At 47.0% G+C, this 16,046-nt stretch overlaps 1 protein-coding gene across 6 annotated transcripts in view; it reads left to right on the top strand.

The window, feature by feature from the left end:
- The first annotated feature begins 1,383 nt into the window (after nucleotides 1-1,383).
- The window catches only part of TRIM36 (tripartite motif containing 36), a 53,381-nt gene continuing 38,718 nt past the window's right edge, over nucleotides 1,384-16,046 (top strand). For 2 of the 6 annotated variants that reach the window (XM_055299078.2, XM_055299079.2), the window contains exons 1-2: nucleotides 12,019-12,318; nucleotides 12,848-12,967. Coding sequence is in view for 4 of the 6 variants with exons in the window: in XM_055299080.2 (XP_055155055.1) it covers nucleotides 1,728-1,790; nucleotides 3,872-3,994 (186 nt within the window). In the remaining 2 variants the exon portion in view is untranslated. Of the gene's footprint in view, nucleotides 1,791-3,871; nucleotides 4,849-10,694; nucleotides 10,816-12,005; nucleotides 12,319-12,847; nucleotides 12,968-16,046 lie in introns of those variants that run through there. The other 4 variants (XM_055299080.2, XM_055299081.2, XM_055299076.2 and 1 more) reach the window with 4 other exon arrangements.

Here is a 16,046-nt window from a genome sequence, read left to right as displayed (position 1 = left end):
TATGGATGCTACAGACCTTACTTGAATTCTACTAGCTTTCCTATGGACGCAAAGAGTGTACATGAAGTTCTACAGAACTTAAGAGGGACAAGAAGCTTCTAGCTGTACATCCAAGAAGCATTATGATTGTGTCTTGCCTCCTACAGAGCCCTAACTGTGAACATCAGCATGTTAACTTTTGCTGCTTGTTCTAAGAGGTTTTCAGCACCAGCACATACAGGAAAGTAAAACACTGAAGAAGCAAAGTTCTGGTAGAACAACTGTTACAGAGCAACGTTATTGGAGCTTTACGGAGAGGTGTGCTGAAAAAAGAAAGAAATGTGTATGCTTCTGGATTTCTGGACCAAAGTGGAGAAATTAGAAAATGACAAAAGGAAGAGGCAAAGAAGAAAAATCCCCACGTCTCATTAAGCCTGCAAAACTCTTATACACCCGTAAAATAGGTCATTTCGACACATCACCCTGCCCACTGGTGCTGAGCGCAACGCAAACTCCGCCAACTTGCTTAAGGAAAGTGGTTTCACGAACCTTGTAGTAAATCTTATTCGTGTCTAATCTAATTTTTGCTGGCAGCTTTTTTCTTTTATTTTCTTTTCTTTTTTAAAAAGGAAAAAACATCAAGCCTTTAATCGCAAAGACTGCCTAGAGCAGAGTGATGGCCTGGGACTGACTTTGTTCAGCCAAATTTTCTCTTGAAGAGAGGCAAAGATTGTCAGGTATGGTCTGAGGCCACTTCAGCTGTAGCCTCCTAGGGAAGCTGCTGTTATAAAAAGAAGTATAGAAATGTGAGAAGCCTGCACTGAATGCTTTAACTCAACAAACGAAACAAATAATTAGAAAAGTGGACTTGTGGTAACTAACGATGAGAGTGTCCAGGAACCTGGCTGGCAATTTTTTTTAATTTTCTTTTCTTTCCTCTTCTTTTTTTTTTTTTTTTTGTTGTTGTTGTTAAAGGAAAGTTGAGTATCAAAGGGATATGGAGATACAATAGACCTTACACAACTAAGAGTGTTTAAAATACAATCCCTGTATTTGTTCTCATCTCAGAAGCGCGGGGCTTGGTCTTTATTACCTATTGGATTTCAGGAAGGCTGACTTGAGATGCGCCGTTGCCATTTCCTGGCCTTCGCTTATGTATTTATTTATTTATTTTCCGGCTCTGGCAGCCAGCCCCTTTGTTGCGCCTCCTCTGTATTCATTTCTGACTGCCCTCGCACCTCCAGACAGTGCGATGGGGCTTTTTTCCAGATCTTCGCTCCGAGAGCCGGGGACGGCCAACCTGCCGGCATGCGATAAAGGCCGGGGAATGTCTAGCTGGGGCTGCGCCGCACTCGGCGGACCCGCTTTGTGTGCGCGTTTGTTTGTCTCCGCTGCGGTCCGACCGCGGCCGCGACCCCCGAGGAGGCGGAGCCTCCGCGCGCCCGGCTCCGCCTAGTGAGGGTTTCACGGCCGCCGCCGCCGCCCTCGTTTGTTCCGTTAGATCGCGCAGCCCCGACCGCTGCACCCAGATCCTAGCAAGCCGGGCGAGGCTGCCCGGGAGCCCTCGATGGCCTTCATTCCACCCAAGCCAGCTTCTTGCTTTCCTCGGCGCTTCCTCACTTTTCCTGGTTAACAGCTTATGGGCGGGGAGCTCGGCAAAACTCAGACTAAAAACAGAAAAAGAGAAAAGAAAGGACAAATTCGATACACCCGCGTCGGTCCTCCAGAGTTTGTGAAGGGGCGTAAACATGTCGGAGTCTGGTGAGATGAGTGAATTTGGCTACATCATGGAATTGCTAGCTAAAGGCAAGGTAAGTGATGAGGCGCGGGGCGCCGCGGCCTGGGCCCCCGACTCCGGCACTACCTGGCCCGCCACTGTGGGCGTCCGTGTCCATTCCAGCGCCTGGGAAGGGCGGGAGGCTGGAATCCAGGAGCCGCGCTCGCAGCCCGGGCGTCCCAGCAGCTGCGGAATGCGAAGTAGCCGCCTTTTCTTTATTGCGTGGCATCTCTGAAATAAGACAAGAGGGGACTTTCGGACGCTTTTGGGGCCAGCTGGGCAGCAATAGGGGCTCCCGGACACCGAAGGGCGAGAGCCCAGCGTCCGAAGATGGAGAGGAGGGCGGGGCGTTGGCCAAGGGGGCTCTCCCCCACCAACCAGGGCTACTCAAGCGTAGTGACTTCGAGTGGGTGACCTCTTCCTGCCTGGGCGCGGAGCGTGGAGGCAGGGTCCGCCCAGCGAGTGAATAGGCTCGGAGTGTGGGATTGGGGTCAGCCCGCAGTCAGAGCATGTGGCGGGTAAATAGGGACAGCACCTCCGTTCGCCCTGCCCTGGCCTTTTCAGGCCTCTTTCCACGTCCTTAGCTGCTGCTGCTCCAGGCCGGGAATATTTAAAGCAGCCTTCTTTTGGTAGGGAGGGGAAGATGCTGGAGGAGCGGGATTTCTGCCCCACACCTGTCCCGGAGCCTTTAGGAACCCAGGCTGGCGCCGTCGGTGGCGCCCGCGACCACGCCCTCAGCGGGCGGGGTGGTGCCGGGCCTGAGTCAGTGCGGGAGGCTGGGCTCCGCGCTGTATCCGAGAAATTGCCGGCAGAAGCTCCTAAGTGGTTTGCAGGCGGAACGTGTCGGGAAATACGGAGGCTGCACAGTGCACTGCCCTCCGGGACTCACAAACGGAGAGAAGGCGGGAAAGGGCGTCAGCGTTTGCTCTCTGCGCCTGGAGCTTCGAGAAGAGGTGATGGCACAAAGGAGCACTCGACTCCCTGTGCGCAGTTAACAGGAAGGAGGATGATTCTGTAGCCCTAATGTGAGCACCTGAAACCCTGCAGTCCCACACCCCACTAACTCCAACGCCGCCGATATAGCATATAGAGTAGTTTTAGCTTCATGCCCGACAGTCCTATGGCCCCAGGGCTGGGGAGCTGGTTTAATGCACTTTTAGCCTACAAAGTCCCAAATGAACCCTACGCCTCTCTGAATTCTCTTGTTCTACAGGCACTGAATACATTCATCAGAAACAGAATATTCATTAACGTTTCGAAAGTGGAGCTGTGTCTTGGGCCTCCCCTACCATTTACAACCCCGGGCCAGAAGTACAAATGGAGAACCCTCCTTCCACTTTTCTTCCAAGCCCAGGCACCATCCTGCACCTCAAGGGGCCTTCAGCACCCACTGTCCAGTATATCCGGGCTCTTTGTCGCCCCAGCAGCAGCCCCTTGACCACCCTTCGGGCCTAGGGTGCATATTGCGGCCCACCCTTCCCTCTGAAGAATGGACCCTGGGGAGAGAAGTCCCCGAGAAAGGGCTGGCTCTGAGCAAAGAGGCAGGCAACCAGAGGAGGGCCAGAACCACGGCCTTTAAAGAGCAAGAGGTGCAGCAGCACCCCGACTGCTCAGGTCTAGGGGAATGCCTAACAGGGGCATCTATTTGGGAACGATGAGGGGCTAGGGGGCAGGGAGGAAAAAGAATGCCTTTGGTTGAACAAAATAAATGGACTACTCTTGATAGGATGGAGAATAAGATGATTGATAGGTCAATTTTGTCCTATGGCGCTCAGATATTCTTCAAAGTAAGTCAGAATTGGCTATGCTTTCCTTCAATAGCAGACAAATCCTGAAATTCTGAGAGAATAATTTTGGGGTAGGACCCAGGGATTTGCACGTGAAGAACAGCCCAGGTGACCATGAAGCCGACTGATGGATGTCCCATGAACATGAAATGGGGAAGTAGGGCAGAACCGTTAAAACTCCTTATAATCAAGTCAGGTAAACAAAAACAAAACCCTCAGAATAGCAATGGGTTCATCACAGTATGCTCACTATAATGAAAAAACACTAACTTTCTGGCTTCATTTACTGGATTTCTCTGCTCTCTCTCTCTGTCTCTCTCTTCACTAGGCTTCAGCAATGGGCCTGCAGCAAACCCATGAGCATTCCCGGTTGACTTCTAAAGATGGAGAGGCCTGCTGTCCCTTTGAAATCTCTGAGGTTGGAAAGCAGTCTCTCCCAAGAAGAACTTAGGACAGTTCCTCTCTCTGTTTTGTGGGGGTTGGAGGGGGAGAGTTGGTCAGGAGTAGCCTCCTAACCATTTCAACGTAAGCTTATTTCCTACCCACTCTCCTCAGGCTCAAATCCTGCTCCGCCCCACAGCCCCAGCACTAGCCCATTTAAGACCCCTGTTTTGTGTGTGATTATACAGGATTTGAACACTGAACATTAACCATGGAATAGCAGACCTTTGAGACTGACTTGCTTTATTTTCCTCTGTGGGGTTAGGTTCCACTTTGTAGTTGGGGTTTGTAATGTAAAGAATAATGGGAAACTGGTCTAAATATGAGAATTAAGAGAGCAGAGGCCTGTAGTTGGCCTGCCCTCCGCCCCACCATCCCTCAAAGTTGAGACCACTGAGTTGACCATCTTCTTAATTTCTCTCACTTTTCCCCCAGATTTGTTTCATCCTTGTACTGGACTTCTCAAACTCTGTACATAATTAAAAATACATAGGTTTACATTTTTACAAACTTAATACCTGAATATATGCTTGTTGTAAAATATTCAAACTTCACAGAAAGTTTTACAGAGTAAAAAGTCTAAGTTCATGCCTACCTCCAATCTCATTCCTTCCCCAGTGGCAGCAGTTTGTGTGGCTATTTCAAATTAAGTTAGCATACCATATGTTCTCTGAAATGTGGGAAGTGAGCCTTTTTTCTTAGGGTAACCTAAAACCTACAGGACAAACTGGATCAGCTTATTTACTCTATTGTGATGGCTACTTTAATATTTAAAGTACACAGTGATATCTGCCATTGTGACCTTTCTGCTCATCAAACGGTACTGAGAAAGTGTAGTTAATACTTACGATCATTCTCGAGGCTTAAAAATGAAAATGTATTTCCTTATATTTCACTAGCAGTGAAACTTTTACCATTTCTGAAAGCTGTCTCTTTGTTTCTTTTGCAGCTAATCTCTTTGGATTAAAAGAGAGGTTTCCAAATCTGTGGTCAATATCTAAGGTTACTCAAAGCAGTATTTTCCAACTGTTTTGGTCTCTTGCAAGATTTGCCTCACTAATTTTTTTATCACCATCATACACTCTTCTGGAATCATATTAATGAAGATTTGATGACAAGGAATACAGAATTCAAATTTTAGTATATCTCTTTGTATTTTGTGTATCTAGCATATTTCCATTTATGTGTAAATAGCCAGAAGGTACATTCAGTTCCCATAATTTAATAATTACTATTCAGGAACATCTAAGGAGTATAATGGTTTCAGCAAAATGAGAGGCTTTGTAAATCTTACATTTAATTGTGATAGAGAAATAGGCAATGATACCATTACTTGGTGAATTATTTTAACTTTGAACATCTTTGAGGCACAAAAAATTCAAGAATTTTTACAAACACAAACTTTACCTTAAAAAAAGAAGACACTGAGGCAGGAGAATGGCATGAACTCGGGAGGCGGAACTTGCAGTGAGCCGAGATTGCGCCACTGCGCTCCAGCCTGGGCGACAGAGCGAGACTCTGTCTCAAAAAAAAAAAAAAAAAAAGAAGACACTTACACTCTGAAAGAATTAGTCTTGGAAAGTCCTCAAATCTAGACTAATAAAAGGTCTTAAACATCTCCTGGGACCGAAACAAAAATACCACCAAATGATCTGTTTCAGAAGGATGAATAGATAGTTGCTCACACGACTAAAATCTAAACTGGGGTGATAATGGTAAGGTTGTGCCCACTGCATAAGTATTTTTATTTTTATTTTTATTTTTTCTGAGACACAGTTTTACTCTGTTGCCCAGGCTGGCGTGCAGTGGTGCAATCTCAGGCTCACTGCAACCTTCACTTCCGAGCTCAAGCAATTCTCCTACCTCAGCCTCCCTAGTAGCTGGGACTACAGGCACACGCCACCATGCCCGGCTAATTTTTTGTATTATTAGTAGAGACAGGGTTTCGCCCTGTTGGCCAGGCTGGTCTCGAGCTCCGACCTCAAGTATCTACCCGCCTTAGCCTCCCAAAGTGCTGGGATTACAGGGGTGAGCCACCGCGTCTGGCTTACAAAGTATTTTTTAAAGGTTTTTTAAATATATATATTGAAATTGGGTGAAATGTATGTGCTGTGGGGAGTAGGGAAGGCAGGCAGAAGATTTAGATTTTTGTAATATCATTTGAAAAGAGCTACTTTCATAAATATCATAATTTTCCTCTGATTTTTTACTATATTGTGCTAAAGATAATTTGGAAAAAAAAAAGGTGTCTCCTAAACTACTTTGTAAAAGGATGTTTAAATCAGATTTTTAGTGAAATTATAAATTCTGTATTGTATACTTACCTGCGGGCAGTGCAATAAGGATGCTAGACTGAGACCCAGGTTTGAATCCTGGCTTTTTAGTATATAGCTATGTAGTATATAGCCTATAGATTAAGCATATTACTTAATCTATGGGCGGAGGTGGAGAGGAATTTTGGTTGTTACATGTCTTCTCTGAAAAGAATTATACCTATTTCACAGGGTTACTGCAAGGGTTAAATGAATCTTTTATGCAGGTTTCCTAATACTGACACATTATCAGTGTTATCGATATGATGTTATCGACACATCATAGGCCATAAATAAATGAAAGCTATTACTTCTAGCTTTTATGACAACAGGGTTGGGCCTTAAGACACCTTATATCCACATTGTGATCATTAAGAAGTGGAGGTAAGGCTGACAGATAAAATACAGGATGTAGAGTTGAATTTGAATTTGAGACAAATACTTTTTTTTTTAGAATATGTACAATGTGATATTTGGAACATATACTAAAAAATTATCATGTATCTGAAATTCCAATTTAACTGGCTGTATTGTGTTCTTATTTACTAAATCTAGTAACCCTACGGGGAAGAACAATAAGATGTGGTCAACAGAGAGGGACCTGCTAGAGTGCCTCAAAATATTACCAATTTTGTTTACCTCAAGTTGGCCAGAAAACTTCTTTGCCCACTAGTTATGCAGCCAATACGCTCATCATTAATGGAAAAATGTCCGTGAGAGCAGCACTGGGTTCCTCTTATCTTCCTAATTGCAAATTGTTGCTCTGGTGCTACTGTTTAATAGATAAATGCTTACTAGATTTTGTCTTAAATAAAAGCTTAAATGGTCGAGAAGACAAAACATCAAACATCAGTGTACAAAGACTAGGTAGTTGTGTTAAACTGAGTGCTAAAAGAGTTCAGAATAAAGGGAGATAATCAATGAAATCAAAACTAATAAAGGAGGCTCCAGAAGTGCAACTTGAAAGATGAGGAGGATTTGGCCAGGTAATAGAAATCCAAACTTGCTGGCTCTCTGGACTCCTCTCCCCTGACTTTGTTCCCACAGAAACACTTTATGACTGGTAAGCTTGGCCTGTCAGTAGCTTGAGTCAATAATTGATAGACAATGCCATTCATTATCCCTTCACTGGTAACCTCCTCATACCCACTAGTATAGGTGGTCTGTGTGCCAATCTACTGGAAAACCCTGTAATTTACTTTATTTCCATACTTTTTATTTTCTATAAGTCCAGGGGCTCTCTTGATTTTATACCTATGGTTGCTTAATTATTAGGGGTTCCCAAAAGGGGGCAGAGTTTAGGGAATATGTGGCCATATTACCTTGTTTCTATTTCTTGTTTAGTATATACTAATAGAATGGTGGTACCCTGCCTGTCTGATCTCAGAGCAAACCAATTAATATGCACCATGGTCATTAGGACTTGACCCAGCCAGGAATTAAATCTCTTGTTGGGTATTAGGAATCAATATGGAAAGAGACCAAGTCAGCTTATGGAGTAGTATACGATTTATAGGGTAAGGGGTTTATATTTTAAATATCAAGCAATGAACATTGATTGAGACTCTGTTTTATCAAATCCTGAATTGTGTGTGTTTGGAGAGGGGAAACTTGACCTTTTGGACTACATGAAGTAGATGGATGTGAGAAAGCTCATGCCCCTGTGATAGAAGAGCAATTAAGTAATACCAGAAGTAGAAAATTAGATATCACAATGAAGGCAAGAGTATTGAAGGTCTGTGGACTTAGGGGGATAAGAATGGGATAGGTTTTCTTGTTTTGCATTTTAACCCAGATTTTAAAATAAACTATTGAAAAAGGAGGTGCTAGGATACTCCAGACTGGGGAGGAGTAGGCACCAAGGAATAGCATATACAATGTAAAATAGGGGAATAATGATTTTTTTAAAGTTCAGATATTTCATGCCATTCCTGCTAAAAAGCCTTCAAAAGCTGCTCAACATCTACAAAACCATAGAGGCCTTCCATACTTTACCAGACTTATTTTGTTACCACAAGTTTACCACCCTCTAACTCCTGCTCTCCAACACATGCGCGTGCACACACACATAGACGCACTCAAATACACATGTCCACACACCCCCTTACCCCCTTATGTTCCAATACCAAGCTGCCTGTGGTCCAGGACTGTAGCTTATTCTGCTCCTTGTGCAAACAGAGGCATGAGGACAGGGCTACACATATGGAAAGTCATCTGTAAATACTGAATTTATAGGCTACTGTTGTAATCTAGGTATGTGGAGAGGGGGCTTAGAGTGGGCACGGGAATTGGCTGTGAGGATGAGAAAGAACAGAATCTGACAACAAACTATGATTTAAGGCTGACCAGAGATAGACAGGGAAGAAGAAAGGAAGATAAAAAGCAAGCAAACAAAACCCACCAGGATTTTAACTTGAGGAACTGGGAAGGGTCTTGGTATCCTGGGAGGCTGGGATATTTGGATGTTGAAACAGAGAAGTTGATGACTTGACACAAAGCACGGCAGCCCAGGGAGACAGAAATGATCAGGGAACTGGGAAAGCAGTGGTTTAAAATGGCAGTTTTCGTATTTGTCTTCTTCCCCTCACCTTTTGTTTTTAAAAGTTTATGGATAGAAAGGATTTTTAACATTAAAACGTTTTAGAAGTATAACATGTACGTATAAGATGCAAAGATAATACCGTGTGAGTGAAGAGTTAAATCTTGTTTACCTGACTCCATCCCTTACTTCTCCACAATGGTTATCATTTTTTGTGCTATATTCCAGATGCTTATTTTTGTTTGCCTATAATCAGATATACCTAGTCTTTTGGCCAGAGTGGCAGCATTCAGAATCCATATGGTTTTGTACTTTTTTTTTTTTTTTTTTTTTTTTTTTTGAGACAGAGTCTTGCTCTGTCGCCAAGGCTGGAGTGCAGTGGCACGATCTTGGCTCACTGCAACCTCTGCCTCCTGGTTTCTAGTGATTCTCCTGCCTCAGCCTCCTGAGTAGGCGTATGACACCACGCTGGGCTAATTTTTGTATTTTTAGTAAAGAGGGGGTTTCACCATGTTGGCCAGGCTGGTCTCGAACTCCTGACCTCAGATGATCCACCCGCCTCAGCCTCCCAAAGTGCTGGGATTACAGGTGTGGGCCACTGCACACATTATATTTTAGAAATCCTTTCTCATCAGTACATTGATTTTAACTGCTGCATAGTATTCCATGGTATGAATGTGTATTATGGATGATGTTTAGTTATAAATAAGGTCTCAATAAGCTCTTTGTACATGTTTTTGTGCACACATGCAAGTATTACAGTAGGAACATTCTTAGATGTGGAATTGGTTAGTCAAAAGGTAAAAATATTTAAAATTTTTGATAGGATTTGTAAAATGTCCCTTCAGATAAGCTGTACCAACATACGATATCACAAAAAGGTTTGAGCAAAATAAGAGAGGCTTTGTAAATCTTATATTTTTGATAGAGAACTAGGCAATGATACCACCATTACTTGGTGAATTATTATTTTAACTTTGAACATCTTTGAGGCACAAAAATACTCAAAAATTTTTACAAACACAAAATTAAGAAGACACTTATACTCTGAAAGAATTAGGCTTAGAAAGTCCTCAAATCTAGACTAATATAAGGTCTTAAACATCTCACGGGACCAAAACAAAAATACCACCAAATGATCTGCTTCAGAAGGATGAATAGACAGTTGCTCACACAACTAAAACCTATGCTGGGGTGATAATGGTAAGGTTGTGCCCACTGCATAAGTATTTTTATTTTTTTGGAGACACAGTTTTGCCAAGTGTATTAACACTTGCCAAGTGTATTAACATCATGTTTGAATTTTGTGGATCAGGTAGAAAATGATAGCTCAGTGAAGTCTGACTTGCAAAATGGCCATAGCAATGTATTTTCACCAAAATATTGTCTATACAGATTTTATCTTTAATTCCTGTTAATGGAGCCTTCTAATCGCTTTTACTGTGTCAACTAATAAGTTTTGGATCAAAGCAGGTGTGCTGATATGAAATTACACACCAAGGGGAATTATTTAGCTCAAAGGCCAGTATGAGAAAGACTTATAATGCTTTCTAATGGTTGAGCCGTTAAAGATATATATATATATATATATATAGATATATATATATAGGCACCTAATTCACGCAGGCATTTGTTAGTCTCCTCCTGATTAGCACTTTTCAGAACCTGTGGAAAGGAAGCCTTCGCAAGTCTAGCACCTGCGGCCACGCAACGGGCATTAATCCGGATCAGAACAGCCCAGGCATTATTACCTGGCAAAGCTTTCGTCCTCTGTTCACCTCATCTGTAAATGGAGGGTATTCCATTAGAGAAAATTGCTATAGTCCCTCAGTGTTCTTAATTCTACACTCCTTATTTAGATGCCGGAATGGAGACGAGGCTACCGCTGCAGACAGGGCTGTGGGAAGACGGCGGAACTTGCCACAGCGAGCGACTTCTCCCAAACAGGAAATAAAAGTGGGAAGCATTTTAAAACCTAAACGAGACGTCTTGCTACAGCTCTGTAGTCCCTACTTAACCAGCAATTTAGGGCATCTGTTCCTAAAGCCTAATACATAGGAATGAATTGTTTAGCTAGCCAGGAAGGCAGTGGCGTGATCTAATAATCCTTAGTTAATTTGTTCTCCGTGTGTCCTGAAAACAACACAAGAAACACACTTGGGCCGTGGCAGGTGAAATGGACGCCGCCAGTCCTTGAGCTGGCGCGCGCCTTAACGTTCAGCAGCACTCCCCGCGGGGGTGCGGGGGTGCGGGGATGCTGGAGCCGCTCAGGACCCTCTGTCCTGGTACTCAGGAAGGAAAGCGTAGGCCCGGGTGGCGGGGGGTCGCTCCCTTGCCGCGGCCTTTTAACTTCTGTCCCTGGCCAGCATCCAGGAGAGGAATCCCCACCCTGCAGGCGGTCCCCGCGCCACTGGGCAAGAACGTGCGGTGACATCGCGACTTGAGGGTATAGAAGCAGAAAGCGAGATACGACTGCTCGGTGCCCAGTCAGGGACTATTGAGTTCACCCAGCAAGTGAAGCCAGGAGAGAACGGGGACCAGCCGGGCGGGGACAGGGAACCCCAGGCCGCGCCTGGCTGGGGACGGCGGAGGGGGAGGGCGGGGTCTCACTCTGGTCGCCTCGCGCAGCTCTGCCGTGCTGGCCGCGGCCATTCAGGGAAGGTGGCTTAGGCTCGCCCTCGCCCGCACCGTCCTGTGCTGAGCCTGGAAGCGGGGCTTCCAACCGCGAGTGAAGAAAGCGCAGTGAGAGCAAACTGAAGGGCGGAGTGGCAGCGCGGGGGCCAGGGGCCAGGGCTGCAGCCGGCTGCTCTGCCGCAGCGGAGCCTCCCCGCCCCGGCGCCGCCCTCGGCACCCGCCCACCGCTCCCCGCTGCCCTCACTTCCGCTCCTCAGAGACGCCCCCAGCCTGGCATAGGGCGACGGGCGGCTACCCGAGTGGGAGTGAGGGGCTGATGCGTAGGGGGAAGGTGGCAGCTGAGGGCGCCGAGTCCCAACAGCGTGCCACACACACGTCCAGCAGAGTCCCGCTCAGCCCACCGCTTAGACACCGGGCCTACCAGCCCCAGGCGGCCCCGCCTCTTTTGTGCGCCTGGCGCTGTTGCCTGGGCAACGCCCAGGCCACGCCCTGGCCACGCCCCGCGGTGCCCCGCCTAGGTCTCTGCGAGGCGCCGTTCCCAGCCGCAGTCCGCGGGAGCCGCTGCCGCAGCCGGCAGCTGGGTGGGATTCCCGGGGCAGTCGCTGGGAGCAAAGCTCGCTTCTCCCGCGCCTGTGCTTTTGCCTGCCCCGGCTTATTTCTCCCCGCGTCGGTCCGCTGGCCAGGTACAGCTGACCAGCTCGTCTTCCAGCTTCGGACCGAGGCTCCACGGCCGCCGCAGGGACCCGCCCACCAGACCCTGCGCGGGGTAGCAGGTGTGTTTGAGTGGAACGTGCCGCTGATGACACCTGGCAGAAGGCAGCCATGGAGGGCGATGGCTCAGACTCGCCGGTGAGTGCGGAGGTGACCGCCGCCCCCACCTCGAGGGCGGTGTGCCGACCGCGGCTCTTTCTCTTTCCTCCGCAGGGAGCCCGGAGGGAGCCTCCTCCGGGGAGAGCAAAGGCAGGCGTGTGGGGATCCCGCTTCCTCTTCGCCTTCTCCCGCCCGGGGCTAGGTTCTGCAACCCAGGGCGTCCCCTTTCTATCCCCGAGAGCCGGACGTGGGTCCCCTGGACCGGAGAAGAGCGCATATCCGATGGTTGCCCACCTGAGCACCTCGGGGAATCATGGAGGGTCTCTCTAATGAAGCTTAGGCTGTGAATTAATTAGCGTTAGGGAGTTGGGTGCGGGCAGAAAGCTGGGGCGCGTGCCTGGCGCTTGCGGGGCCGCCCTTTGTCTAGGCGTCTTGACCCCCGCGGGCCCGGCCGGCTGCCGCCGCCTGGGCCAGAGGCTCCTCCCCGGCTTTGCCTGCCGGCGGGGGGCGGGCCGGCCCGTCCCCCCCCTCCCGGCAGCTGTCAGCCTGCAAGTGTTTTTGTTTAAAGGTGTCGAATGTGCAATTCTTCCGAAGTTTCCTGAGGAACTGCTTAATTGAGGGAGCCGCCACATCACACTTAATCAGTTTGTTTGTCCCTCAGTGACGGACGAACTAAATTTTCTCTTGGGTAAGAAATACTTTATGTCCATTGTGATTAAAAAGTCAGATTCAAGACACTGCTTTATGTACAAGAAAATGGAAATGATTTTAGATCGTCCCCCAGTGAGAAGTAAACTTTAACTGACCATATTTATACATAAAATGGAATGTAAGAACCTATTTTGGATATCCCGGACAGGATTTTATTTTGAATTAGGTGCCAAACCCTTTGTGAAATGAGATAGGATGTGAATATTCTGTATTCTTTGATGTGAATTGTGAGGTTTGGTTATCTTATTTCCAAATCTGTGAACAGCTGGGAGGTGATATGGCTCTTCATCACGTATTTGAGTGATGCAGCAAGAGACTGCATCCAAACACCCACTGACAGTGATAAAACCATTTGGCTCTAATGCAGTTAAATTGTCAGATTTTTGAAGCACTTTTTGTCACTTTAGAGAGAATAGGTTAGCATACATTTTAAAATTTCATTACATTTAGTTAAGTCAATTTTAATTTTCTATGTATTTCTAGTAGCTGAAATGATTGTCCAAGGTTATAAGTACTTTGAAGTTGGGCTGTCTTTAAAATTGCAGGGATGCTGACTATAGGATTCATAGATATGAAGTCTGGGATACATGGAAAAAACTACATAGAGAAATGATGGGGAAACTGGTATGAGGTCATCAAACTTTTTTAGTTGTGATGAGTCTAAAATGCTTCTCACTTAAAATAATGAAAGCCTGTAGTATTGAGAGCATTTGTAGTGGTGCTTATACACCTTTTTAAAGGGTCCCCTACACTCTTTTAATATTCTGTTAGGCTTTGTGTCCACACCCAAATCTCATCTTGAATTGTAATCCCCAGGTGTTGAGGGAGAGACCTGGTGGGAGGTGATTGGATCATGGGAGTGGTTTCCCGCATGCTGTTTTTGTGATAATGAATTCTCCCAATATCTGATGGTTTTATAAGGTAGTGTTCTCTGTTTTTACTCTCTCTCGCCTGCTGCCATGTAAAACGTCCTTGCTTCCCTTTCTGCCATATTTGTAAGTTTCCTGAGGCCTCTACAGCCATGCAGAACTGAGTCAATTAAATCTCTTTTGTTTGTAAATTAGCCACTCTTGGGTGTTTCTTTATAACACTGTGAAAATGGACTAACACAGAGAATTGGTACCAAGGTAGTGGGCACTGCTGTAAAGATACTCAACAATGTGGAAGCAACTTTGGAACTGAATAACAGGCAGAGGTTGGAACAGTTTGGAGGGCTCAGAAGAAGATAGGAAGATGTGGGAAAGTTTGGAACTTCCTAGAGACTTGTTGAATGGTTTTGACCGAAATTCTACTGGTGATATGGACAAAGAAGTCCAGGCCAAGGTGGTCTCAGATGGAGATGAGGAACTTGTTGGAAACTGGAGTAAAGATGACTCTTGCTATGCTTTAGCAAAGAGACTGGCAGTGTTTTGCCCCTGTCCTAGAGATTTGTGAAGCTTTGAACTTGAGAGAGATGACCTGAAATTGCAACTTATGTTTAAAAGGGAAGCGGAGCGTAAAAGTTTGGAAAATTTGCAGCCTTACCATGGAGTAGAAAAGAAAAAACCTATTTTCTAGGGAGGGATTCAAGCTAGCTGCAGAAATTTGCTTAAGTAAAAAAGACTCAAATGTTAATCGCCAAGACTATGGGTAAAATGTCTCCAGGGCATGTCAGAGATCTTGGCAGCAGTCCCTCCGTTTGGCAGGGCCAAATGAGTGCATTAATGAAGAGAGCCCCATCACAGGCCTGGAGGCCTAGGAGAGAAAAATGGTTTAGTGGAGTGGGCCCAGGGCCCTGCTGCTGTATGCACCCTTGGTATCACAGGATCCTTAGGGTGTCGCTTCGCCAGCCAGAAACCTCTGTGGCAAGTGTTGCCTTTGCCCAAGTTTTGCTCAGGCCCACTGGGCTTGTTCTGCCCACTTGGCCCGGCAGGCTGTGCTTGGCTTTCACTACTGGCCCAGATCCCATGGCTGCCAAGGGCAAGCCAGGTGCAGAGCAGCAAGGGGTGTATGAGTGAGCGAGCATGGGGTACAGTGTGCACAGCCAGGCATGCTGGCTGTGGCAGGGCAGGCAGGTCCAGGTGCCAGTATGGGCACTGGCTCCTTGCTGTGGCTGCAACAGGTGTACCACAAGTGGCTCCCACTACAAGCACTGTGGAACATGGTGGCACCCAGAAACTTGGAGATGCCAGGAACTGCAGAGCCACAAAGAGGATGTCACAGCCCTGGCTTGGGGAGCTCCTAAGTCCAGGCTCCCTGAAGGGCTGCAGCTCTTCTCTCCTCTCTTGTCTCCTCCTTGTCACCCACAACATGGTGAGCAGCAGGGTGTATTTTAGCCCTGTTTGTGTTGCAGCTTGTTTAGTCCTGCCATTTGGCAGGTCCAGAGTTCCTGTACTGTGTCCAGGAAGAATGAGCTACATGGACAACTGGAGGGTGAACAAGGTGAAGAGATGCTTTATTGAGCAAAAGAATAGCTCTCAGGAGACCCGTAGTGGGTAGCTGCTTTCTGCAGGCAGTTCCTCCCAACGACTGCAGCTCTCAGCAGAGAAGAGACCCAGAGTGGGTACCTCCTCTCTACAGGCAGGTCATTTTGTTGAGTGTGCAGCCCTCAGTGGAGAGGAGACCCGAGTGGGTGGATCTTATCTGTCGGCAGGTCGTCCCATCGTCTGCCAGAGTCTGGCTGAGTTTGTGGTTTTTATGGGCTTCAGAGGGGAGGAAGTGTGTGCTGATTGGCCCATGGGTGGCCATGGGTGGGCCTGGAAAATTCACTGTAAGTTCTCACTCCAGTCAGTGGAACTGGCAGCCTGGACCCTAGGCTTCAGGCTATCCCTGGCTTGAAGGTGGGGTTTCAGCAGGGACCTGTCGTTTTCCTCCCGGGAGCCTATCTCCCTCCCACTGCCGTTCATGGTGCCCAGAGTGTTTTAGCTGAGGGATGTGTGCAGTACCACATTGAGTCACCCTCAGCCCTGCCCTTGGCCTCCCTCCCACGTTCATCAGCGCCCAAAGTCCAGAGGGGGCTGAAGTGGCAGGGGGCTGGTGTGTCAGCATCTCCTCAAGCACACACACACCTGGCCAGG

Source organism: Symphalangus syndactylus, chromosome 11, assembly GCF_028878055.3.
Source record: "Symphalangus syndactylus isolate Jambi chromosome 11, NHGRI_mSymSyn1-v2.1_pri, whole genome shotgun sequence".
In the NCBI taxonomy this organism is placed as follows: Eukaryota; Metazoa; Chordata; class Mammalia; order Primates; family Hylobatidae; genus Symphalangus; species Symphalangus syndactylus.
This window is presented reverse-complemented; position numbering and strand designations above follow the sequence as displayed.